This window comes from Cryptomeria japonica, chromosome 3 (assembly GCF_030272615.1).
Source record: "Cryptomeria japonica chromosome 3, Sugi_1.0, whole genome shotgun sequence".
In the NCBI taxonomy this organism is placed as follows: Eukaryota; Viridiplantae; Streptophyta; class Pinopsida; order Cupressales; family Cupressaceae; genus Cryptomeria; species Cryptomeria japonica.
In genome coordinates, this window is record NC_081407.1 from 916,339,785 (window position 1) to 916,367,158 (window position 27,374).

The 27,374-nt window shown below is 35.3% G+C and overlaps 2 protein-coding genes across 2 annotated transcripts; one reads left to right on the top strand and one right to left on the bottom strand.

Annotated features, from left to right (window-relative positions):
- The first annotated feature begins 596 nt into the window (after positions 1-596).
- LOC131079128 (glucan endo-1,3-beta-glucosidase-like) lies at positions 597-1,673 on the top strand. The gene has a single exon (XM_058017051.1). The coding sequence runs from the start codon at positions 597-599 to the stop codon at positions 1,671-1,673; it is 1,077 nt and encodes a 358-aa protein (XP_057873034.1).
- An 18,650-nt stretch (positions 1,674-20,323) lies between these two features.
- On the bottom strand, positions 20,324-21,853 carry LOC131074784 (glucan endo-1,3-beta-glucosidase). The gene is made up of 2 exons (XM_058011500.2): positions 21,699-21,853; positions 20,324-21,616 (listed from the first exon to the last, which is right to left on the bottom strand). The coding sequence occupies exons 1-2, from the start codon at positions 21,772-21,774 to the stop codon at positions 20,637-20,639; spliced, it is 1,056 nt and encodes a 351-aa protein (XP_057867483.1). The 5' UTR covers positions 21,775-21,853; the 3' UTR covers positions 20,324-20,636.
- Between the last annotated feature and the right edge of the window lie 5,521 nt (positions 21,854-27,374).

Below are 27,374 nucleotides of genomic sequence, written 5' to 3' on the forward strand. Positions count from 1 at the left end.
TGGGGTGGGAGGGTTTGTTGGCTTGACTTAACAAGAAGTATCTAATAGACCCGTTCCGCTAGATTTCGTAGACTAGAATTTAGCCTTCCATTTATTTTTATATTTATATTTATTAAATCTGTACAGAAAATCATTTAAACAGGTAAAAAAATTTGTCAGCGGGGTCGAAGCGCACGCAAATGATGGAAAACAATTAGCAAAATAATATAGACTTGATAAAATATTAAGTTTCGTAGGCAGTTTATTTCATTTGGTTATAAGTCAATATCGCTTTGGAATAGATAATTAGTAGACACTTTGCATGAAAGCTGCCTAAATGTTTTCTTATATATATTTTTTAGAAGGCGTAAACTGTCAAATATCCCTTTTCGGCAATAAAACCAGAACGTTAAATGAAAAAAGAATACACCTAGACAGTATTGTATTGAAGTGTAGGTTTTTGGAGATTTTATCTGCCGTTTCCATGGCCTCTGGAAAACATGATCTAAGAAAGATTGTCCAATTTCAGTGCATTGTCATCGTTTACTGTTTAGTCCATGGAGGTAAAGTATGATTACTTACAGTTTCTTATAACTTAGAAATGAAAGTGAGTGACCATGGGAGTTTCCATTAACTCTGTTAGTTTTGCAGATGGAGAGAGAATAGGAGTCAACAATGGTCTGATGGGAGATAATTTGCCGTCACAAGACGAGGTGGTAGCTTTGCTGCAGGAATACAGTATTGGGAAATATAGGATTTTCAAACAGGAGCCCACTGTATTCAAGGCCTTTAAGAATTCTGGTATAGAAATAGTGGTTGGGGTGGCTAATTCCGACTTACAGAACATGTCTTCCAGTAAGAGTGCGGCGATGGAGTGGGTTGATGAGTATATAAAGCCCTATTATCCTGCCACCAACATCAAATATATTGTCGTGGGAAACGAAGTCTTGGGAGTGCCCACGGCTGACAGTTATGTAGAATATCTTCTGCCTGCTATGAAAAACATCCAAGAAGCGCTTACTAATGCCAGTCTGGAGAATAAGATTAAGGTTTCTACTGCTCTGGCAATGGACGTTATTGGGAACTCCATTTCTCCAAATAATGTCTCTCCATCCAAGGTTACATTCATTAATGCAGTCAAGGATCAGATGACATCTGTTCTTCAATTCCTCGAGGATAATGGTTCTCCTTTTCTGGCCAACGTATTCCCTTACAAAAGTTATCTGGACAACAGCTCTGCTGGTTTGGATTTCGCTCTATTTAGCAGCTCAGCTCCTATTGTAAGAGACGGGGATCTGATCTACAGGAACTTGTTCGACGCTATGGTGGATGCATTCTATTCTGGGATGGAAGGTATGGGATATCCCAACATACCCATTGTTGTGTCTGCAAGAGGATGGCCTTCTAAGGGCAACGGTGAGGTGACTACGATCCAGAATACCCAAAACTACATTAACAATCTCATCAGACATGTTTTATCAAACGCAGGGATGCCCAAGAGGCCCGGGAAGAGCATTGAGACTTACATCTTCTCTGTTTTCAATGAGGACAGCAAGACAAACGGGGAGGTGGAAGAGAAAAACTATGGCCTTTTCTATCCTGATAAACAGCCCGTTTATTCTGTAGACTTCTCTCCCAGCTTTTCGAAAATAGTTACCATGCTCTTTTATATTGAAATAGATGAATATAATTGATCTACTTCTATGCACTATGTAATGCCCTTCTCTGATTGGATGTGAAAATAATTATATTTAAATATATATATATATATAATTTTATTAATTACTATTTCAAAATGAGATGAATTAATTAAACTTATTAAATAAAGATTAATAGTTCAAATAATTAAAAGTTGATATAATTAATTGATTAAAGTTTAATTAAATAAATAGTCATAATCAGGTGTAAAAATAATGTTATATCTTCGAATAAAGAGATATATTGATTTGTATAACCATATTAATGTATTGGATATAATTTAGTTAGCTATTGTTGTTAATAAATTAAAATTATTGAATTTATTCAATAGTTCAAAGTTTTATGTTATTTTTTAATAAAGTTAAATAGTTTAATGTTTGCCGGGAGAATTAATATTTAATTAGTTGTTTTCTGAGTCTGTTTGGTTATGGCTGTTGGAGAAGTATATATATAGTCCCCGAACTCATTTGGAGAAGGGAGTTGGTTTTCTAGAAAGAAAGATTGGAAGTTGGTTTTTGTGTGCAGAGGATTTGGGATGGGAGATTGCAAAAGGTTTTTGTCGGCAGAGGAATTGTAGATCTCACTCCAGGTTTTTGCCTGTAGAACAATTGATTCACTGTAGTCTCTTAAAAGCTATGGAATAAGATGCAATTTTTATTTTCTTGGCTATCGGGATGTATTGCATAATTTGATGGAAGTTAGTTCCAACAATCATGTATAGATCAATACATTAGACTTCATTAAAAGGATAAGTATGTATATAATGGTTAGAATTTAACTTGTAGCTTGTGGTTTCCTATAATGAAAGGAAAAACTGGTAAAATTTATAAGTGTGATTGAATGTTAATCTAGTATTTGAAAAAAAGGATGGATATAGTCTCTTGGAATATTCTTAACTCATTTTGTTCAAAACAAGTATATTCTTTAGTGTCATGAATGTTATATGGAGGACATGTTATCTTCTAATAAAATGATTATTACTTATATAAACAAGAAGGTATTGTTTATATTAAGAGAGAGAGGGATTAGTTATATGTTATTGTTAATTCTAGTGTAAAAAGATGTTCTTGATGGTCATCTCTTAGTAGATTGAGTAACATAAATTATGCAATTTGTGTACCATATCAATGATCCTATTGGTCTAGTTCTAAGTCACACTTTAATTATCAAGAGGGTTATATTGTATTCTTAATACCCTAGATAACATTCATATATGTAGTCTAAGAGTGAGAAGATGTTGTTGGTATTTGATTGAAGATTGCATTGATGAAATATTGTGTTGTCATTTATGTCAATTGTAACTGGTAATGATGTTGTTTTGCAACCAGTAGGTGAGCAAGTGAAGGAAACTAGTATTATTTTAGAAGCAGTGAGATCAACCGGTAACCCTACCTGGTGATGTGCCAAACCCTAATCAATGGAGCTTGGTGAATCGGTTGTATTGGTTTATGATCAAATGGTGATCGGTAATGATTATGCCACGTATGCATGTTGTGATGTGTTACCGACCTATTGTTTTTCTTATAAGGTCGATGAGTTGTTTTGTTGTAGTGTTGACAATTTTGGTTAAGTGTTAGTGTGATTGATTGCTGAACCAGAAGGAGTATCTGCACTATGTGTGAAGGCAGATAGGAGCATGAAAAGGATCTGATCAAGCAGAGTAGTTCTATTTACCAGATCAACAAACCCCTGTTGTTCTCTAACAATTACAATAGTTAAATCCCTTAATGGATAAGCTTTAATAGGCTTAGTGCTATCTAAATCCTCTAACCAGGTGATCAATTAGCTTGGATTTCAAATCCTCTATCGAGGTTACTCCTAACATGGTATTTCTTCTAATAGGGCATTATAGTCAATCCCCTAACCGGGTGGTCCCTAACAGGATCTATTCCTAACAGGACATTTTGTAAAGCTTTAACAAGCTTGGCTCCTAATAGGGCGAACTTCAGAAGAGTTCAGAATACTTGTGGGTATTCATCCCCACCGTGTTTTTTTCTATTTGGGTTTCCATGTCAAAAATCATTGTGTTAAGTGGTGAATGGTTTTTGTGGTTATGTTTGATATGGTTAATTTTCTTAACTGTTAAATCCACTTAGTTATGATAAGATGACCGATAGTTATCTAAAATGTGCTTTTACGATTGTCAGTAAAGTATTTTAATGTTTAAATGGTTAAATGGTTTGAGAGTTTCAGAGCTATTATATTGTTATTTTGATATGCCAGTCAAAACGGTAAACTATCAGTGCTATTGCAATTTGTAGCTTAGTGTTTGAACCACTTTGTGCAGTGATTGACTTGAGAGATTGTTTTTGAGGTTGGTGAAAGTTTAGTCAATTTTCTATCTACTAATTCAACCCCCCTCTCAGTAGTTGTCTGGATCCTTATTGATTCATCATATCATCAATTGGTATCATATATTTTCAGGTCCTAGTGTCTAAGCCTAACAACTTGAGGTAAAGATTTAGAAAAACATGATGAAGAAAGAAGGTCTGACATTTAATAAGGAAAACTACAGAATATGCAGTGATAGGATAAAAATCTATATCAAGAGTCTAAGAAGTCAATACTTGGAACATGTTGTTACACAATATACTACACCTAGTGGGACTCTATATGATGATCAAAAGAAAGAGCAACAAGAGAATAATCAAGCATTGGAGGCTATTATCAGTTCTTATCTAATTCAGAGTATGTTGATGTCCATGGTCTAGAGACTACTTATGATGTGTGGAAGAAACTTGATGAGATCTATAGCAGTGATGAGCATGTGAAGATTGTCAATGAAGAGAGTCTAAGAGGTAAATTTTATGACATGCAGATCGCTGAAGGTGAGAATATTCAATAGTATGGTTAGAGGATTAAGGAGATAGTCAGTGAGATAAAGAGTACTGGTGGTAAATTGGAGGATGCCACAGTGGTTAGTAAGGTGTTGAGAACCCTTCTACCGGTCTACGCTATCCAACTTGCAGCCATTCAGGAGCTAAAGTCTATTGAGAAAATAAAGGCAACTCTTGACTCCATCATTGGTAAACTTACTGCATTTGAATTAAATGGTTATGATGGTAGTGCTCAGAAATCCAAATCTACATTTAGAGCTTCAGTTTCTAATCCACATGTGAGGAAAAGAAGATATGTCAGTCACAATTATGAGTCTAGATCCAATAGAGAAGTTGATGATGAAGATAGTCTGATCGAGCTTGAAGCATTGCTGGCTAAGTGGTTACCCAGAGGTACCGGTAAGTACAGAGGTAAATTACCTTTGAAGTGTTTTGCATGTAACAAGATTGGACATATTGCTGCTAACTATCTTAATGGTGACAATGAGGATAAGCATGAGAAGTACAAGAAGTACAAAGGAAAAGGTAAAAGAGATTGCCTCATTGTAGTTGATGGTAGTATCACTGATGAGGAATCTGAGGGAGATGCTAATGAAGACATTGTTTTTGTTGCCATTAAAGAGGAGACACCTGATCAGAAGGCATTAGTTTCACGCATGGATATTTCTGATGATTGGATCATAGATAGTGGTTGTTCACACCACATGACCGATGACCGAAGTAAATTTCTTGCTTTGAAGGAATTTGATGGAAGAGTTGTGAGATTTGGAAATGACTCACCCTGCATGGTAAAATGAAAGGGAACCATTTCTCTTAATGGAAAGAGCAGTGCAGATGATGTCTACTGGGTTGAAGGATTAAAGCACAATCTGTTGAGTGTAGCTCAACTAAATGATAGAGGTTATCCATTAGAATTTAAGAATGGAATGTGCAAACTCTATGGGAACAAAGGTGAACTGATTGCAACCGGCAAGCAGACAAAAGGTGACCTATTTCACTTGAATCCTAAAGTCAACAATTGTTTAATTGCTAAAGTAGATGATAGTTGGCTTTGGCATAAGAGATTTTGTCATATAAATTTTGATAACATTGTCAAAGTTAGTAAGTCCAAGTCAGTAAGAGGTTTGCCTCAGTTGGACAAATTGGTGAATGCTCTATGTAAGGAATGTTAGTTAGGGAAGATGACATCCTCAACTTTTAAGAGCAAATATTTATCAGATTTTTTTTGGTTAGATTTGGTTCATACAAACCTCTGTGGACCAATAAGAATGAAAAGTATTCAAGTTGATAGATATTTTATGATCTTCACTGATGATTGCTCAAGAATGATGTGGGTCACATTCTTGAAGGAAAAAACAAAAGCCTTTAGTAAGTTTAAGGCATTCAGAGCCTTAGCTGAAAAGGAAAGTGGTAAGAAGATAAAGTGTCTAAGGATTGATCAAGGAGGTGAATTTACTTATGAGGAATTCACTAGATATTGTGAAGACAATGGAATTAAGAGGCAACTTTCTGCACCTAGGACACCACAGCAGAATGGTATTGTAGAGAGGAACACCCGGTGAGCTGTTGAAGTTGCTAGAATGATGTTAATACAAGGAGGTGTAGCAAAATTTTTTTGGAGAGAAGCTATCAGCACAATTGTATACACTATGAACCGAATATTGGTAAAGAGAGGTAAGGATAAAACTCCTTATGAATACTGGTATGGTAGATCACCTAATGTCAGTTATTTTAAGATTTTTGGTAGTAAATGTTTTATCAAGAGAGGTGACTATGTTGGTAAGTTTGATGCTAAAAGTGATGAAGGCATATTTCTTGGTTACTCCACCAAGAGTAAAGCCTACAAATGTTACAACAACTAGACAACCAGAATCATTGAGAGTGCTGATGTCTCAGTGGATGAGTGTCCTGAAGTTTCAGGAGAAACCAGTGAGGAGAAGAAGGAAGATGAACCTTACATTCTAATTTTGGAACCAAAAACGACGAAGCTAGAAGTTGGTGATGTTAGCACATAATTTTTTAAAATTATTTATGCTATTGAGATACTATTTGTTGATGCTTTTCAATAGGTATTTTTTTATCATGAGAATAGTTACTGCTGAAGTTTTATGTGCAGGAATGATCATACAACATCAATTCCCATCCATCTATGATATGTTTCTAGAGAGTCAACCATTAGTTGGGCAATTAGGGGGTGGCACTAAGTAAGATAAGGCTTTCACTTTGACAAATTTAGCCAAAGAAGAAAGATCTATGTAATATCTTAGAGGTTGAGCTTTTGTGAGGTTTTGTTCAGTTTATATAAAAAGAACATAAACATGTGTATTTCATTGAGGGGAGCACATTTTGTAGAGAAAAGTAGATTAAAACCATTGGTGTAGCTTACCCCAAAGAAAGCACCTTAGCAAAGCAAAAGGTCATCGAGAAGTAACAAACTGTCGCGAGAAGGGGATAGGAGTTATCCCGATACCCAATAGGCACATCAAGAGGATATACACCGACATGGTAACTACTGAAGCATCATCAACAAAACATTTACTATCAGAACATGTGAGTTAGTGTTTTGCTGATAGCCGATAAGGCTATCGGTAAGACCTACACCAACAAGAAGAAATATGTTAGTCATCGGCATAACTTAATGAGATCGGGATGCATCATTTCAAGCTATCCCAATACTTGATGGAAATAAAAAAGGAGAAGGTTCATAAGAGAAAAAATGACTATCAGCAGAAGCTATTCAAGGTTATGCCGATAATCGATAAGGGAATCGAGAAGATACATACCGATGAACAACAAAGTGACTTAAGGAATGAAATATTTCTGGTGGCACCAAGGGAGTAATTCATCAAAAAAGCATATACCGATGAGTCATTACAGATGTATTTAAAAATTGAAGCCAAAGTAGCCAGTATTTAATGCTTATGACTGAGTAGATTGATGGCTCACACAAGGCAAATTAAGAACCAAGTGCAGATGACGTCCTAGTGAAAAACACACTAGATGGGAATTATTGCTCACAATTCTTCATGCATCATGTAAGCTTCAAGTTCATCAGGAAGGAAGAGAAGTGCTAAGGGCTCCGAGTCTACATCCAAAAAATTCAAAACAATGGAAGTCCCTCCCGCACAAAAATTGAATCAACATATTATTGATCAATTACAGTCTCCAGGTCCAAAATCCAAAAGGTCGAAATAACATTTTCCCAAAAGAGGTCAACTTGAAGATAGGCTTAAAGGGGTTGGAGACATATGGAAAAAGGTGAGGGGTTATGAACTCTTCCTATTTCATTTTTGAGAAAAGACAGAGAAATACCAATCTGTAACCTATGGATAATCAACTTAGGTAAACTTGTTGTTTTAAATGTTTTCGTAAATATGAGACTGATGGAAGTCCTAGTAAAAAATTCTAATTTTGTGAAGAGATGCATTTAGTTTCCAAATGGCAAGGTGTTTATCAGATTTTGCCATGGCACTATAGATGAAGTTTTTAGCTTAGACCCTAACTTTGATGTGCCCTTGTCATTTGAAGAACTAGAAGAGGAATTTGTTAAAATGGATACTACTTACAAAGGGCGGAACTTATCCTTCCACAGGGTTGAGAAGGGCATTCTGACCAAAGAGGATGGTCCCCCATTTAACATCGATATGTTCAGACACTACTTACAGTACGCTTATATGTCATGCTGATAGGTTATAGGTATAGAGTTTCCCTGATGTGGCCAATATTGGGCTGCTAGTCATGGCAACAAATATACAAATGTATGAGTTGAGACCCTTTGATTATGCTACTTATCTTGCAAAAAAATTGCATGAGGGTTTCTTGAATCTCAAGGATAATAGGGAGCCCACTTTTAAGTTTTACTCATTGTTGATGCATTTGATTTTATTTTTTGGAAGATTTTGGGGTATGTGGCCAATGAGTTTAAAATTGAACACAGTGGACAGAGCAGGTAAAGAACAACTAGTGCAAATGTGGACATGAGTACGAGACTCACGATACGTGATGTCAAACTACATTAAGTTTGAAGAGCTAATAGTAAAGCCACTGTATCAAGTTTATGGTGTCCTGTGTGAAGGATCTATTTCCATTGAGATTAAAAGATTTCTAAGGCCTACTGCTTTTGATGAGAGAGGTATTGTCAATCACAACTGGGGTGATTGGTTTGTTCATAAGGATTTTACTTGCTTCAGAATTTATGCTTTTGAAGGAACCCCATATGTGTTGCCAAAATTTGTACCAGATAGGATTTCTTATCTAAAGATTGTAAGATAGTTAAGTGTGTCAAATGCTAGACATTTTGGAGATATGTGTAAGCAAGCTTTCCTCCCAGGGACTCTTAGTTTTGGGGACTTCACAATTGTGTCAACAAATGCTTATGAATCCATTGAATGAAAATTAATTGAAGAATAAAATTTGTTCAAATATACTGCTAGAGTCAATTATGACCCTGAAGGATATATTCACACTTGTAAGAAAGGCCAGAATTTGAGAGATTATTTTGCTATTTACTTGGAAGAAGGAGATATGTTTAGGAACATGGAGGAGGAAGAGGCCCAGATGGCCATTGATGAATTAAACATAAATTTGGAAGAAAATAAAAAGAGATTGGAGGAAATGGAAACCAAAGAGGAGGAGAGTGAAAGTGAGTCAGAAGATGTTGAGATAGTACCCAGGCATCAAGCACCAGACACAGTAGAAGAATGTGACTTACAAGAACAAATTGTTTCTAGGATGAACATCCATAGTGATGCACGATATGATGAGCATTCTTCTTTTGTATCCTTTTTATATAATTTCAAAGGTAAAAAATTGAGGGAATCTATCCCAAGCATAACCCCTAAAAAAGAATTAGAATTTTTGAAGAAACTCAATGAAGAAATAAATTTAGAATTAACTACTATAACCCCTCAAAGGGGAAGATAGCTTCTTAGTGAAGAAGGCATCATCATCTTTCTAGGATGGGATATGAGTGCATCATTTATTTTTGATAGCATGTTACATTCTGAGAAGAAGGATTTTAAATTGGATATTCAAGAAGTGAATGATGTGTTTATTGGTTCTAGATTTGACTAGAATAAAGAGGCTTTTCTTTTGTGGGCTCTTTACCCTCCAAATAAGAGACCAAAGATCATTGATGTGGATAAAGCTTTTGGTGACATGATGAAATTAAAACTTGGTGAAGTGGATCCCATTGTTACTGCTAACATGGGCATTGATATTTCAAAATTTAATAAAGCACAATTAGTCAAAGTGATCAGAGAAAGAGATCAGTACAAGGGACTATATGAAGAGTTGCTAAAAAGAGGAGGACAACCTGTGCCACAGATCCATGATGGGTCTCAATGGAAAAAGAAATGTGAAGAAGTGCAATTGGAAAACAAAAGGTTAAAAAGGCAAATGCAAAGTGTGAGGGTTGATATAGCCTTTATTTTACTGACCAAAAGGTTTGAAAAGTTGTAGGGTTTTGTTCAAGATTTTTGGGTTGTTTATCAGAAGAATATGGATAATGCAGTATCTCACAATCAAATTTACAACAGATTAGGAAATTTATTGCATGATAAGACAATGGCCAATGCAGTGCCAAAGTTATTGAAGGAATACAAAGGTTGTTGAGAAAACATGAAAATTTTGATACAAAACTGCAAAATGAATTTGATGAATGTAAGGAAATAGTATGAAGATCAAAATGGACAGATTAAGAATAAGAATAAATGGATTGTGGAATGCCAAAGTATTCTTAGTGCCTCCCTTAACATTTCCCAATCGGATGGACTTGACATGATAGAGACAATCGAGCATATGGAAAACTTCATCACTCTGAAGATTGTGGTCAAAGATATCATCTATGATGCAGATACCTATAAATTAGAATGATACTTGAAGCATATTCAGAAGTGCGATCAGATCCTTGGAGATCAACCATAAATATCAAAAGGATGCTCAAAGATGTGACTTTGCATTTTATAGTTTTTAGTTTGTTCATATTGTTAAGGCAGTTTTTAGGTAGTTAGTTTCTAGTTAGTTTTTGTTGATTTTAGTTTTAATGAAAGGGTATGCCCTTTCACTTTTAAATTGAATCCTCATCTATATATATAGAGGATATTTTAGGAAAGACAGATATCACAAGTTTATAGTTTTATATCAAGACAATCTTTCATGCATTTCTTATGAACCCGTTGTTTGGAAGTATCAAGTTGATGAATGATATACACTGAAATCAACATTTTTACGTATCATATTTTCAATATAAAGATTCAAGTGTTTTTTATTCATGATGGTATCTATCTTTTCAATTGATTGATCAATTCCTTAGATAAATCTATTTACATATATTGTTTCATTGTGCAATATTATGTTGTTGTCATTAAGATTGATTTTCATTTTGAACATCAGTTTGAAGGATTGGTTGGCAAACTTAGAATTGTCTTATTGGTCTTTCAAAGTAAAGTTAAATTCAATAAGACTAACTGGATGTTACATTTTAATTACAATTCATATAGAAGCCTTTGAGATGATGGTCTTGTTTCATTAATAAGTTATTAAAACTATCTCTAAGGCTAAACATAGGATTTTTCATTTGAAATGATATGAAACCAGTAAGGAATCAAGGCATTGGTCTTTTATTAATTTTATATATTTGAATAAATTATTTTCAGAGCAAGCTTCATCAAGGAAACATATTTCTAATTCATACAATTACTACTTTATAAATATTCATTTACAAGTAAGTAGTTACAATTTTCAGATAATAAGATTGGGTTCAAGAACAATTTCCATCGTGAAGTCATTAAATTTCTTAAATTCTCTATAGAAAAGTCTCTAACCTATAGATTTAGGTTTTAAGTATAGGTTCACCTGCCTTGGTTTAGTGAATCCTAAAGTGCAGGGGAATTTGATCTATCGATCATTCCCATTCGTTGGCCAAGAATGATTCGAAATTCATTAAGAGAAGTGGAAAAACTCTTTGATTTCCAATCTGTGGTTTTGGGAACCAACAGGTGAAGTGAATGTCATAGTACCAATTCAACTAGAGCAGGTAGATTCTACAAAAGATGATGATAGTGAGGAATAAGAACCTGAAGATAATGATCACGCCATTCCAAGGTATGTGAGACTCAATCATAATCCTGACCAGATTATTGGAGATAAAGATGCTGGAGTATTAACAAGAAAAAAAATTATAGAGAATTCTTGTATGATCTCTTTCCTTAAGATTATCATAAAATACCTCGAAGCAATGCTGAACAAACTCTGAAGAGTGTAATTGATTATCACTAACATAGAAATGATACTCCCTCAAAAATTTTCTACTATCTTCTGTACTGTTATGGTCATGTCTATATATAATGTGCACAAATATGGCCACTTGCACTGAGTTGTAGTATTGTGATTGAGTTTCCTCTTGTGGTTTTAGAGTATAATTTTCTGCAAAATTCACAACTGATACTATTGTTCCAACTGAAAATGTGTTCTTGCATATGCTCGAAACTTTCCATCAAGCCATCGGGCATGTTGGGAATGTTTCACATATTTTGGAACAATATGAGTTTTAAACTCACTAATAAATGCATTCACACCATTTTGTTATGTAATTAATTCTAAACATTTCCCCATCTTTCCATCCTTTAGAGGGTATTCTATATTTTTAAAAATCTCCTAACATCAACCATTTTTTGTCCAAACTCAGATGAAACATGTTCATGCAAACATTCACCTATCAAAGAATAGTTCCCACATAAATTGCAAAGGCCATAAATGCATGAACTGGAAAGAAATAATTGTTCATTAGGTGGTTTACAAAATAAACTTCCAATAAAATCTTTTATAGTTTCAGGTGGAATATAAACACCACAATCCTGCATAAGATCATTACCATGCAACATACAATGTATATATCGAAAAACATCATAATAGTAATGAAATTGAACATGAGTTTTACAACAACAAGATATTCTTTGTTTATTGATTTTAACATACCAAGGTTTGCATTTGCAGTATATAGGGGATTCAAAGTATATCAGATGGAGGTGAAGTCAACATTTCTAAATGGAATACTGGAAGAGGAATTATACATTAAACAACCAGATGGTTATGCTTTGACAGATGCAAAGGATATGGTGTGTAAACTGCACAAGGCACTATATGGTTTGAAGCAAGCACTAAGAGCATGGTATGAAAGACAACATTCACACCCGATGAAGATAGGTTTCCATAAAACTAGTGAAGACAATAATATATATCTCAAGACTGAAGGAGATAAGATACTGGTTAGTGAAGTGTTTGTGAATAATATCATTTTTGGAGGCAATGATGACATGAGTGATGACTTTGCAAATGAGATGAAAAGTGAATTTGAAATGTCTCTGATAGGAGAGATAAAATTCTTCATAGGTTTTCAAATTCAGCAGATGAAGAGTGGTATCTTTATCACACAGTCCAAATATGTGAATGATGTGGAGCTTCAATGGACCCAAATCAAACTTAACAATACAAGACCCTTTGAGACTTTACAAACTGCCTCAATGCATTGACAAAGAAAAATCATTGCAAAACTACCACCTTGCTACCATATTGATAGACCCTTACACAGTCACCCATAACTTTTGTAAATAATCAAATTTATTCAATCGCTCCAGTAAATGTATTCTTAACTTGGTTATAAAAAACATATCCAAAACTCAGAAAAATCCAACAGTGGAAATGTGAGATATGGCCCCCGTATTAGGACTGTATTTTCTGCAACAGTCTGCCCCTAAAATTTTAGACCTTTACTCCCACAATGCATATGCCATCTTGTGCATGGCCTCTTGAAACCAAATATTATGAAAATATACAATATAATACACCATCATACCCATTTGTGGGGTTATATCAATCTAGAAATAAAATATACAACATTTTCATGCTCACTATTAACCCTAGGGCAAGGATATGACTGTTTTCACAAGAAATTAGACAACTTCACAAAAACAAAACCAAATCACTTCAAACCAAAGCCAAAATAAAATTAGTTAATTATAGAGACATCTCCAACCATGAAGGAATGAAAATTAATTCATAAAAGCACTCAAAACAATGGAAAATCAGACTGTTCTACGTGGAAACCTGGAAAATACACATGAAAATCAGATTTTTATTGCTTCAAAACTCCAAACCCGATCAAAAAAACTTTTACCAACCCCCAAAAATAATTCAATTTCATCCATTTATAACCCTCAAGGCCTTCTAGGTCGAAATCCAACCTAAAACCAACTTATAACTAACTTATGACAACTTTTTGCATTCTTGACAACTTTTTGACAACAAAAAGTTGCTCCAAAGTTGTCAAGTTTGACAACTATGTATGTCAACTTGCCAAAACTATATATAAAACTTCTAAAAAATTAAAATGGTCATTAGATGACCTTATAAACATATTTTATCCACCTAAACACACTTCTACCCCAAAAACCCAATTTTAGCCTTTTCTAGGCCTAATTGCTCAAAATGGCAATTTTACACTTTTTGACCATTACATTGCATTTCAGTACATTTTATGGCTCACATGGCCATGTTACATCACTTAAAGACCTTATAGGTCTTGTTTGTCTTCATTTTTCATCAAATCCTCCATAGCGCCTATCAGTGACCCTACTCCACTTTGTCTTCATGGGTGCTCCTGCACCAGTGAAAGAGGTATTGAAGACATTTGGAATGAGTGACTATAAATCAGTTGGGACACCAATGGTCACAAGTTGTAAACTATCTAAGGAGGATGATGCCGCATCTGTTGATGAAAAGGAGTATAGATCAATGATAGGGAAACTGCATTATGTTGTTCACAATAAATCGGATATTGCTCATGTAGTTGGATTAGTTGCCAGATTTCAGAAGAACCCTAAGGAGTCACACCTGATTGCAACTAAAAGGATATTTAGATATTTGAAAGATACTATTGATTATGGATTATGGTATCTATATGCAGGTAACTTTGATTTGAAGGTTTATATAGATGCATACTAGGCAATAAATGTTGATGACAGGAAGAGCACAACTAGTGCTGCATTCTTTCTTGGAGGAATACTTGTATCTTGGAGCAGCAAGAAGCAGAGTTGTATATCACAGTCCACTGCTGAAGTTGAATATGTTGCAGCATATATGAATTGTACCTAGGCAATCTGGATGAAACACATTTTGGAAGGATTCAAGTTGAAGATCAAAGAACCAGTAAAGATTTATGTGACAACATTAGTGCAATAAATATCTCAAAGAACCCGGTGTTGCATTGTAGAACCAAGCATATTGAGCTGAAATATCATTTCTTGAGGGAGAAAGTGTAGAGTAAAGATGTGTTATTGGAGCATGTATCTACTCAGGAGCAATTAGCAGATATCTTTACTAAACCTCTGCCTAAGACTACTTTTGAGTATCTTAGAGGTCAGCTAGGGGTTGTGCCCCTACATTAGGTCAATTAAGAAGATGTAGAAGACATCAGTCCCAAAGCTAATTGAAGAATCTTGAAGCAGGATTGGTGTAGAGTGGAGTTACTCCACATGGGGAGCATCAAGTTGCAGATTGTTGATGCAAAACAATGAAGTATGACACTGCATGTTTTACTTTCACTTTGGAATTGTTGTCAAAGGGGGAGAAGAATTGTATGATTATGAGAGATGAACTATAGCCAGTTACCAGTTGAAGACATGGAGACTCAGTTGAAGGAGAGTACATGGTAAAATGTAAATCGAGATTCCTATACTTGTGTATGTGTATTACTCTCAATCATCACAATCAAGGGTATTGATATTTGTATTGCCATCAATGCCAAAGGGGGAGATTGTTGGTATTTGATTAAAGATTGCATTGATGAACTATTGTGTTGTCATTGATGCCAATTGTAACTTGTAATGATGTTGTTATGATGTTGTTTTGCAACAAGTAGGTGAGAAAGTGAAGGAAACCGATATTATTTTAGAAGCAGTGAGATTAACTGGTAACCCTACTTGTTGATGTGCCAAACCCTAACCGATGGAGCTTGGTGAATCGATTGTATTAGTTTATGATCAAATGGTGATCGATAATGATTATGCCACGTATGCATGTTGTATGTGATAAGTTTCAAGTGGTTTCTGGTGTGTAGAGAATGGTTTTTATTTTAGGAATGAGTGAGTACATTGCATGAAGAGGAAGCCATGTGATGAGTTACAGGAATCGATGAGCGGTGATCAAGGAGTGGTCGAGGTTGTCTTGGACAATGTGCTGATGATTGCTATGTAATCTTACAGTCATACTTGAACCGATTTATTTTTAATCTCTATGAGATCTTAGGTTTGTGATGTGTTACCGACCTATTGTTTTTCTTATAAGATCGATGAGTTGTTTTGTTGTAGTGTTAGAAATTTTGGTGAAGTGTTAGTGTAATTGATTGTCAAACCAAAAAGAGTATCTGCACTATGTGTGAAGGTAGATAGGAGCATGAAAAGGATTTGATGAAGTAGAGTAGTGTTATTTACTAGATTAGCAAGCCCATGTTGTTATCTAACAATTACAATAATTAAATCCCTTAATCGGGTAAGCTTTAATAGGCTTAGTGCTATCTAAATCATTTAACCAGGTGATCCATTAGCTTGGATTTCAAATCCTCTATTGAGGTTACTCCTAACAGGGTATTGCTTCTAACAGGGCATTATAGTCAATCCCTTAACCGGGTGGTCCCTAACAAGATATGTTCGTAACAGGATATTTTGTAAAGCTTTAACAGGCTTGGCTCCTAACAGGGCGAACTTCAGAAGAGTTCAGAATACTTGTGGCTATTCATCCTCGCCGTGTTTTTTTCCATTTTGGTTTCCACGTCAAAAATGATTGTGTCAAATGGTGAATGGTTTTTATGGTTATGTTTGATATGGTTAATTTGCTTAACTGTTAAATCCACTTAGTTATGATAAGATGACCATCAGTTATCTGAAGTGTGCTTTTACTATTGTTAGTAAAGTATTTTGATGTTTTGGTTAAATAGTTTGGGAGTTTCGGAGCTGTTATACTGTTATTTTGATATGCTAGTCAAACCGGTAAATTGTCAATGCTATTGCAGTTTGTAGTTCAATGTTTGAACTAGTTTGTTCAGTGATTGACTTGAGAGATTGTTTTTGAGGTTGGTGAAAGTTTAGTCAATTTTATATCTACCAATTCATCATATCATCAGATGTATATATAACTAGGAAGGGAATCTGAGCTTGATCTTTTTATATCAATAATGCATGATTTATGTGTCGTGTACAACTTTATCGTGTTAGGGGAGAATGCTTATGTTTAGGATTGGATCTTAGTGATGGTCAACTATGTAATCTTACAGATTATGTAGTTCCTATAAGGTGATTTACCTTTTATTAGAGTCAATCATGAATGCATGAGAGGGGAAAATGTATGTCATATAGCCGAATAGATTCTCTTGGGAGGACCTATCCATGTACCTAGTGTAGACCTAAACTCCAAACATTACTCTCCCTTCTTTTTATTTAGTGTCTTCTAAATTATAATCAATGAAGTGAATCCCAATTGAGGCATGTACCCTACAATTATCATATCTAAAGAGGTAATGTTTCTTCAGTATTCATTAGGTCTATGATTAAATTACGTCAATCAATTGTATTTGGCTTTGTGTAATCCTTGAGAGAAGATCTTTGTTTGTCTAATCTATATGATAGAGCATTTATCTATTTTTGTCTCTATTTCATCTAAGTGGGTGGCAACCGACGAGGAAATAATTTGGGGTATGAGGCTCTAGAAAGGGTTGCGTACCCGCTTTTATAAATTTATATAATTTCAAGTTGAACTACGAAGTCTCTATGCTTTCACATAGGTAAGGCCATCTGCGATGAGCCCCTAAAACTATAGTTCTAGTCCTTAGGTCTGGCTCTTCTGGGATTGTCTACTCTTGCTACTCCTTCCTAATGTTATGTGTTTACCCTTGTGAGTTTAACAGTAGACTGCTATATGATTGATCTAGTTTAAGTAATACTATGATTTATCTTGTCAAACATGTATCTAACATTTGATAGATCTGATATTGCGCATGTAGTGGTGTAGGCTTGTACATGGGAATGTGTGGTAGGTCAAGCCAAGTACTATATCGAGAAGAAAAAACTCAGGAATGAAGTGACATATTTGTTTATTGAGTATTATTTAATTAAAATTATTATTATCCATATTTTTAGTTAAAGGTTATAGTGAGGATGATCATAATGTCTTTTAATATTTATGTAGTATGTTGTAAAAGAAAATTGTTTCTAGTTTTAGTGATGTACACTTGGGTAAGAAGTGGGCATTACACACTAATACGAATCTACTTAGACTATCGCCTGGTACCATGATTTAACCCATTGGAAATACTCTCAGAAATAATTACGTTAGAAAAAAATAACTAACCAGTTAAATCAAGCACTTGGGAGGGAGTCTCATTTGTCCCTTGGTGTTTCGTGCATGTGACTTTTATCTTCGCCAAGTTTTACTCTTATCTAGCAGTGAAATATATCATTAGGGGTGGTAAAGAGAGCGTCTCTTTACATTTTGAGGGAACTTTAAGGTACAGGGAGTTTGAATTTTTGTACAAGGCATTGAGCACTATATTTTACCATGGTAAGAGCATCTATTACACGAAAAAATCTCTTATGGTTTTTTTGTCCCTACTATAACCATAAATTAGAGCCCCTATATATGGTTGTAAGATGTAAATTTTATTGAGAAGATATAGGTACATATAAGTGTTTTTGGATTGAATACAAAGCAATGAAGGTAGTATGTTGTATTGTAATCTTGTATTGACAATAATAGGTACTTAACTTCTGTTTGGTTGATTTTCTTTTGCAAGGGCTTCTCCATGTAAATATTATGTTATGTGGTGATCTTATTGGATTTTCTTATTTCTATGTTTATGATTTTAATTCCTTAATTATGTTAACGACGTTCTACAATTAAGTATACTTAATTAAATAGAATTTTCTTGAGAAAGAATACTTAATTACAAATTTACATACAAATTTTAGATTTTCATACTAACATAGTTTACCATTTTACCCAATATAGATAACTATTTTGAAGAAATTCCTCTAAATTTAATATGCCTATTTAGATGGAAGGTTAATTAGGGCACAACTTCTCTAGTATATATTGTCACCCCGTGATCTTCCTTGGTGGCTACATTACCTTCTCATAGTTAGGGGCGAGGTAGTTCCTCTAAAAATGGTGGTTTTTTAGGAAGCAGAAGATAAAGTAGCTATTGGTGCTTGAGATAATTTTAATTCAATGGACTATATCTCCTCATGAGAAAAGTCAAAACATTTTATCATATTTAGAGGTTTCAAAATTATATTTGGAGATTTTGAGGATTGACTCCTTCATGTTGATGGTAATTTGGTTAAGAGAGCATTATTACTAGGATTATTGGCTTTACAACTTAGCACTATAAATCACCCTCTTCATTTTGATAGGACGTACAAACCCAAATATGGGTTGATTTCTAGGCTTATAACCAAGAGATGAAAAATGATAAACCTAAATCTTATTCTCGAAAGATTTTCATTTATTGTAAGAACTGACCAATTTAAAAAAAACACATGCATTATGTATATCCCACTTAACTAATTTGGATATTAGTTGTCTTCTTTAAATCCTTAGAGATATCCACTTCTATATAGTCCATATTTTAAGGTTAAGATGAGTAAAAAATATATTTTGACCGAAAATAAAGCTTAGAGAGGCTATGGCATGTAAAATAGTTTTAACATGATAAGGGTTAACCATGAAACTCCATCCAAATATGGTCACACAATTTTTTCTTGTTATCGATGAAAGAGTCTCCAATCTAGGGTAAAAACCAAGTAAATAAGAATTGAAAAAATAAGAGTCATGCTTAAGCATGGCTTCAAAATTGTTGGATTTGAAAAATTGAAAAAAGAAAAACATCAGTACTGTTTTAAATGGAATCAAAGAAAATCACATGTCTAACCCAAGGCTTGGTGATCCAATCTTTGATCATGCTTTTAGATGGGTTCTTCTCACAAAATATCTTATTAAAGTAACATTTTCTAATTAATAATGTGCATTGTCAAATTCAAGAATGGAGAGAACTAAATAAGGTGGTGTTAAAATAGACATGCCTTGTGGAACACCTTGGTGACAAATTTCTGGGGCCCCTTGTGTGGGTTGCCATAGTCAAGCATCATGAAACCTTAAATTGTTGCAAGTTTTGTGGAGTGATGAAAGCTCCTAGCCATTTAAAATTCTTGTAGAGAATGTAGCCTAAAATGCACCACAATAAATGTAGACTAATAGAACCATTTTCAATCTCAAAACTAGTACAACCTCAAGAATGTGGAAGCCAAAACCTTAATTGATAGGAATTTTAAGTCATAACATATAGAGCAATTATAATATTTGATATATATATTAAAGCTCTTATGAATACATCTTTAAATTACAAAGAATTGGAAAACAAGGAAACAACCCATAATTTATTATTAATCATTATATATAAAATATGTTCAATTTGATACATTGATATATCAATTGGACAAAGTTCAACATTATTTAATTTGAACAACTTGAAAGTTATAGTAAGAAGTGAAACCTTTTAACCAATAAAAATGTCAATAAATTTTTTAATTATTACTAAAAAAATTAATTAATAATTATATTTATTAAATATAGTTGAAATAATAAATTTGTATCATATTATTCTATTTGATAAATATGGTGAATACAAATTGATCAAATAATCTTAGTTGCAATAGAGCCTATATTATAATAAGATTCCTATTGAGAGTCAAAATTTTGGTCTATTGGTGAAGTTGAATGATTCTGAATGGGCCCATCAAAGCTCAAGTCTTGCTGAGTGCAAGGCTCATTGATAGCTGAAAGAATGAAGCTGAGTTTATGCGACAAACGACTTTGGTAGAATAGAGACCCTTCCGTCATTGACTCTTAACTGAAGAGATTCAAATCTTATAAAACCCTCAAACAAAAATAATCTAATTACTAGAAAAGTGAAGTTGACCAACATGAATGGTAACAATGTTTAGAGGTCTTTATTCAGAGGCGTAAATATACAACTGTTATTTATGTACTAAACACATGGAATACAGAGCTTAGCTAGACAGAAAATTGAACAGGGTAAACAGGCTTCTTGTTAGGGTAGAATAGCCCAAAGTTGCGCTCAGTCTCATCTCCAGGCTTCTGGTTCTCATTAAACAGAGCAAAGATGCAAGTCTCTGGGCTCTGTCCAGGCCTCTTTGGCGTTCCTGCCTTTGAGAGTACATGTTTAATAAGATTGTTGTTGTAAGACTTTGCATTCTGTATGGTAGCCACATCGTTTCCCTTTGAGGGCCATCCAGTAGCAGTAACAACAATGGGTATGTTGGAATACCCCATGGATTCCATTGCAGAGTACAGAGTATCAATCATGGCGTCAAACAAGTTCTTGTAAATCTTATTCCCGTCCTTCACTACAGGAGCCGTGGGTTTGAAGAGGGCATAATCTAAGCTATAGGAATCCCTGCTGCTATTGTAAATGAAAAAGGGGAACACATTGGCCAAGAAGGGGGAACGGCTATGCTCAAGAAATTTGAGAACAGCGCTAGTATCGTTCTCAACTTTTTCAGTGAAGGTTCCCTTTGAAGGAGCCTGAAATGATAGGGCCTCTATAAGGTCCCTCGCCGCCAGTGCTGTGGAGACCTTGATTTTATCCTGCAAATTGGCCTTCTGAAGAGCGTTTTGGATGTTTATCATGGCCGGAAGAAGATATCCTACATATTTGGCAGTCTCTGCCTTACCCAACACTTCGTTTCCCACAGCAATGTATTTGATGTTGGTTGCAGGAAAGTAGGGCTTTACGTACTCAGCCACCCACTTCATTGCTTCCTTCTCGTCCGACGAGATCCTCTGCAGGTCGAAATTAGCCACGCCCACAATTATTTCAATGTCCGAATTCGCAAAGGCCTTGAATACAGTGGGCTCTTGTTTGTAAATCCTATATTTCCCAATGTTGTTCATCTTCATCAAACTCACCACCTCCTCTTGGGGAGGCAAATTGTCTCCCAGCAGGCCGTTGTTAACTCCTATTTTCTCAGCATCTGCAGAGAAAGTTAAAATTAGCTTCCACAATACAGTATAAATTTACTCTACGAACATTATACTAGTGTAAATTTAGCTTACCTCCCTCGATTGAGACGCAGAGGATGAATATACATGCAATCAAGGTAATCTTCATACGCTCTTTACTTTGCCCCATTAGTACCACGCCAAAGAAGAGATGAAGGCGACGGAGTAGCAGACAAGAGTGTAAGCTATTTTATAGGCAAAATGTGCCATTCCAGATGCGAAACACATTCAATACATGACTTTGGTCAGAAAGTCCACTTGTAGAAATCCGATTTCTGTTGACTGAGTTAGCCGCCTAGGAATCCGAAACAATGATAATATAACTTAAATCCCGGGAATTGGAATTTGTGTGGCTGCAATCATATTTTGAAGACACGGGCTCACCAGCTAAGCAGCTTTTACCATCCGCCAGTCTTCCTGCAATATTGATAAGGATATAACACCTACCTAGTAATCCAAAATGTCTATGTAGCATTACCTTTCATCTTACTTATTAATTAACTGAAATTTAAAAAATTGTTGTATTTTGATTTTTAATTAATTAATAAATATAGTCAAAAGTATATTTTGGGCGGTGCATAGATATTATCATAATAATCTATGTAAAGTCAAAGATAATAAAGATCAAAGACAATAAAATAAACATTCTAGAATAATGAATTTAAATTTAAAACATATATTTTTTTCAATGGGTCAAAGTTAAGTGGTTCATTATTAATTGTTTTCTAAATAGATTTGGGATAGGGAAGACTAAATGTAAATAAGAATAAAATTAAATAGAAAATGATATGGGTATTATTAATTTTGACATATATTTTGTCTTCATTTAAAGATATGTTTGAATCTTAGAGTGGTCATGTATCTCAAATATATATATATATATATATCATATACAAATAGTTATATAAATGAACATTGAGACACAAAAGTACGTTATGACTCGGTCAATGCAAAGAAATGGACTCTACTAAGTGTGATTACATACTTTCATTCTTTGGCATATCATCTCCATAACAACCTAAAAGAGAGGGGAAATGTGTAAAGAATAACTTCTATCTTGCAAGTGAAGATTAAATAAAAAATTGTATACTTGATCAACTATCTAAGAAATAGGAAGAATGGGAAATTAGTAATGAGAGAAATTTATTTCTATTACAAAATTATTTTTTCTCTTTTGGCTTGGTGGCCATAGGATGACTAGGTGCACGAAACATTTATGTCATGTTATAGTGCTCTATTTGGTCATGTTGATGAGTTTCCATGTATCGGTTGTCACTATATCAAATATTAACATATAATCTTAGCAATGCTATATATGTTAATTTCAATTGGTTGCATCTATAGAGGGTTAGGGATCCTAGTGAGGAGATGCGTAAGCTATAAAACCAAGATTCAAATTAACATAGATTAGACACAAAACTAAATACATTGAAATGAAAAACATGTATTATATTAAATAAATTCAAATGATATTGAAATTTTTTTTTTTCTCTTGATTTATAGTGGATCACTTTAGATTTGTAAATAGTCTAATCCTTAGGCCTAGAACTTTGTATGCATCTCCAATCTCTCTTCCTCTTCCAAGTTGATTCTCATACATGATCAATTCCTCTCCACTATTATCTTTTCTTTGGTTGAATGTAAATCTATAGGAGATCTCAAATTTCCCATTCTTCACGTTCTATTGCCTTAACTATTTTTTCTACCAAAATTCAATTTCAGCTACCCTAGAATTGGAATTAATTCCTCTATTTATCTTTTTATTTATGTAATCCTAAATTAGTACATGGTTTTTATTTATTTATTCTCATTCCAAGCATGAACCTTATTCCCATGCCATATTTGTCACTCATTCAACTGCACTAGTTTTTGGAAATCACTTAGTGAAACCAAACTATTTAAGAAATTTAGAATGTGATTGCAAATTTAAAAGTTCCATTAACTAGTAAGATGATATGTGATTGCACATTCAAAAAAACCATAAAATGGAAAATACCATAGATGAGTGTAGATTTATGTAGAAAAACCTTTTAAGAAAAAAATCCTCACATGAGAAAGAGGACAAATATATTTATAATCCTCAAAGAGACATGTACAACAATGCATTTCACTACAACTATTTGAACAATCTAGTAGCAACATGATACCTATAGATAAACATATAAAACCAATGTTTCACTACTCTAATTTATAGAAATTTGTAAGAGGGAAACCACAATGCTATCCTCAAATAAGAAGGAAAACACACAATGCATTATTAGTGTTGTCATTTACTCTTTTTGAGGTGTTGATTAGTTAGCATAATATGGTTTTTCTAGTGTAATTTTTTGTTGCACTACATGGATCACACAACATAACACAAATTGTTTCCTAGTAGAATATGTTCCTTTTGCATGGATCACCCAACATAATATGACTTGTTGGCTAGTAGAATCTATGTCATAAATGTGAATCACCCAATATAGTACAACTTGTTTTTGATTAGGTGTAAAATAGGTTTTGAAGGGACTCGAAACCCTATACAATTAGATTTTGTAGGGATTCAAAACCTACTTTCAAAACACTTCCAATGATACAATATAGAGAATGAGTAGCCAATATATAGAAAATCAACAAAAAATAAGCATCAAAGACCTAACTGTCACAACATCAGGCCAAATCGATCAAACAAGAAAACTTAGATACTCGGGTAAGTGCACCAAGTTGTGGTACCAAAAAGGTACCACTTTTTATCTTTTCATAAAAATGCATCATTGGCATGAAAAGGTCATCCAAACCTATGGGTTGGATGCCCAAGGCAAATCCAACCCAAAGGGTTGGTATTCTCCCAAGCAAACCATTTGGCAAATGCCAAATATGGCGCTCGCCAAATGCAAAATTTTGAATTTTCACATTTGGCGCACGCCAAATTTGGTGCTCGCCAAATGTCAAAAGTCAACTTTTTTCATTTGGAGAGCACCAAATTTGGTGCACGCCAAATGTTTTGCATTGTCTAATGTGAAGATTTTGTGAGTGTGTAGATTTTCCAATCTTGGGCACAAGTTATATCCACCCCCGAAGGAGAATATGTACATAAAATATAACATTTAAGTATAGTTCAATAGGAATTATAATTTAGATTCTAGTTTTTAGAGGATCATATAAAATTTCAGACTTAGTCAAATTTCAATAATTAGCATCTTCCTAGTAGCTATGTATCTCACTCTCTTTATCTTCCCCAAACTATAGACCTATCTCTTTCCCTCTCTTGTCTCTCTCACTTCTCTATCCTTGACTCTCTCCCTCTCTCTTCTCTCTCACTCTCTTATTGTTTCTCTCCCCTCCCACTCCTTTCTTTTGGTCACTACCTATCCCTTTTATCCTATCTCTCCCCATATCTAGGGTTGTCCCTCCCTCCCTATTCACCTCACTCCCTCTCCCTCCCTATATTATTACCCACCTTTCTTTCCCCCTCTAGGTTTCTCACTTATATAATTGTCTACCCTCTAGTTCTCTCCCTCCTTCTCCACCTTTCTCTCCCTTCTCCTTACCTCTATCTATTTATGCTCTCTCTCTCTCTCTCTCTCTCTCTCCAAACCTATCTATCTCCTCATTCTCTAGGTCTCTCACTTCCTCCATGTCTACCTCTCCATCCATCTCCTCTTACTCATCTATTTGTTCTTCTATCTCTTCTATTCTCCCTCCCTCCCCTCTCCAGGTCTCTGCCTTCCTTTCTTCCTCTCTCCCTCTCTGTCTCCCTCTCCCACTCTCTCATCTTCTCTCTCCCTCTCTTATTCTCAATCTTCATTGTCTAGGTCATTACCTCTCCATCCCACCCTCTCTCCCCTCTCTAGGTTTCTCCCTCCCTTCCTCTCCACCTATCTACCTCTGCATATAGGTCTTGTTACCCACCTCTCTTTATCCCCCTCTATCTATCTCACTCCTCTCTGGCCATCTAGGTCTCTCACCTATCTATATGCCCCCTCTATAGTTCTCTTTGACCCTCTCTACCTCTCTCTCCCTCCTCCTTAACCCTATCCCTTTATGAACTCCCTCCTTTTCTCTTCCTCCCCTAACCTCTTTATCTCCTCCTTCCATAGGTCTCTCCCTCCCTCCATGTCTACCTCTCCATCCATCCCCTCTTACTCCTCTCTTTGTTCTTCTATCTCTTCTTTTCTCCCTCCCTCCCCTTTCTAGGTCTCTCCCTTCATTTCTTCCCCTATCCCTCTCTACCTCCCCATCCATACATACCCCCATATATATCTCACTCCCCCACTTTTTTATTCTCTCTTCCTGTTTTATTCTCTCTCTCTACATTCTAGGTCATCAAATCTCTCTCACCTTTCTAGGTTTATCACTTCCTTCTTCTCCACCTATCTACCTCTGCATCATGTCTCATTACTCACCTCTCCCCCTCACTCTCTATCTATCTCATTCCTCTATCTTGTCATCTAGGTCTATCATCTCTCTTTCCCAATATAGTTCTCTCACCTATCTATTTGTTCCCTCTCTAGTTCTCCCCCTCTCTCTTCCCCTCTATCTCCCTCCCCCTTTACCCCTATTTACTATCTCCTCCTCTTCTCTCTTTCCCCCCACCTCTCTATCTTCTCCTTCCCCAGGTCTTGTAGTCCCTCCATGTCTACCTCTCCCTCAATCCCCTCATACTCTTCTCTCTCTTTATTCTTTCATCTCTCCTCTTATCCCTCCCTCCCACTTATAGGCATCTTCATTTTTTTCTTCCCCTCTCCCTCTCTATCTCTCTCTCCCTTCCCTACTAATTCTTATTCTCTCTTTACTGTCTACATCATCAGCTTTCCATCACACCCTCTCTACCCCTTTCTAGGTTTCTCCCTCATTCCCTCTCCACCTCTCTACATCTCCATCCATATCTCATTACCAACCTCTCTCTATCCCCCTCCATCTATCTCAACCCTCTCTCTCTCTCACCCTATCTAGGTCTCTCACGCCTCTCTCCCCCTCAAGGTATCTTATATCTCTATATAACCCATCTAGGTATGTGCATGACCATAGTGGGCCATATGATCCCTTAGGAAACCATTACTATCTATCTTAGGACACCATATGACCTCTTAGGACAACATATGGTGTCGTTACAAGTCATATGGTGTGCTAAGGGGTCATATAGTGTTGTTACAGGTCATATGGTGTTTTATGACCCCTTAGGATACCATATGATTTCTTAGAACACCATATGAGCCCTAACGACACCATATGGTGTCCTAAGGGGTCATTTGGTGTTTTATGGCCCCTAAGGACATCATAAGACCCCTAATGACACCATATGACCCCTAATGACACCATATGACCCATAACGACACCATATGGTGTCCTAAGGGGTCATATGGTGTTCTATGACCCCTTATGACACCATATAGTGTCAAATAGGGGTCATATGGTGTCCGAAGGGGCCATATAGTATTGTTAGGGGTCATATGGTGTCCTAAGGGGTCATATGGTACCTTAATGGGTCATAGAATACCATATGACCCCTTAGGACACCATATGATCCCTAATGACACCATATGACCCCTTAGGACACCATATGACCCCTAACGACACCATATTGTGTTTTATGGGGTCATATGGTTTCACAAGTGGTCATGTCATGTACTAGGATGTTAAAAGGGGCCATATGGTCTCCTAGGGGGTCAAAAAACACCATATGGTGTCATTAGCGGTCATATGGTGTCCTAAGGGGTGATATGGTATCCTAAGGGGTCATATGATGTC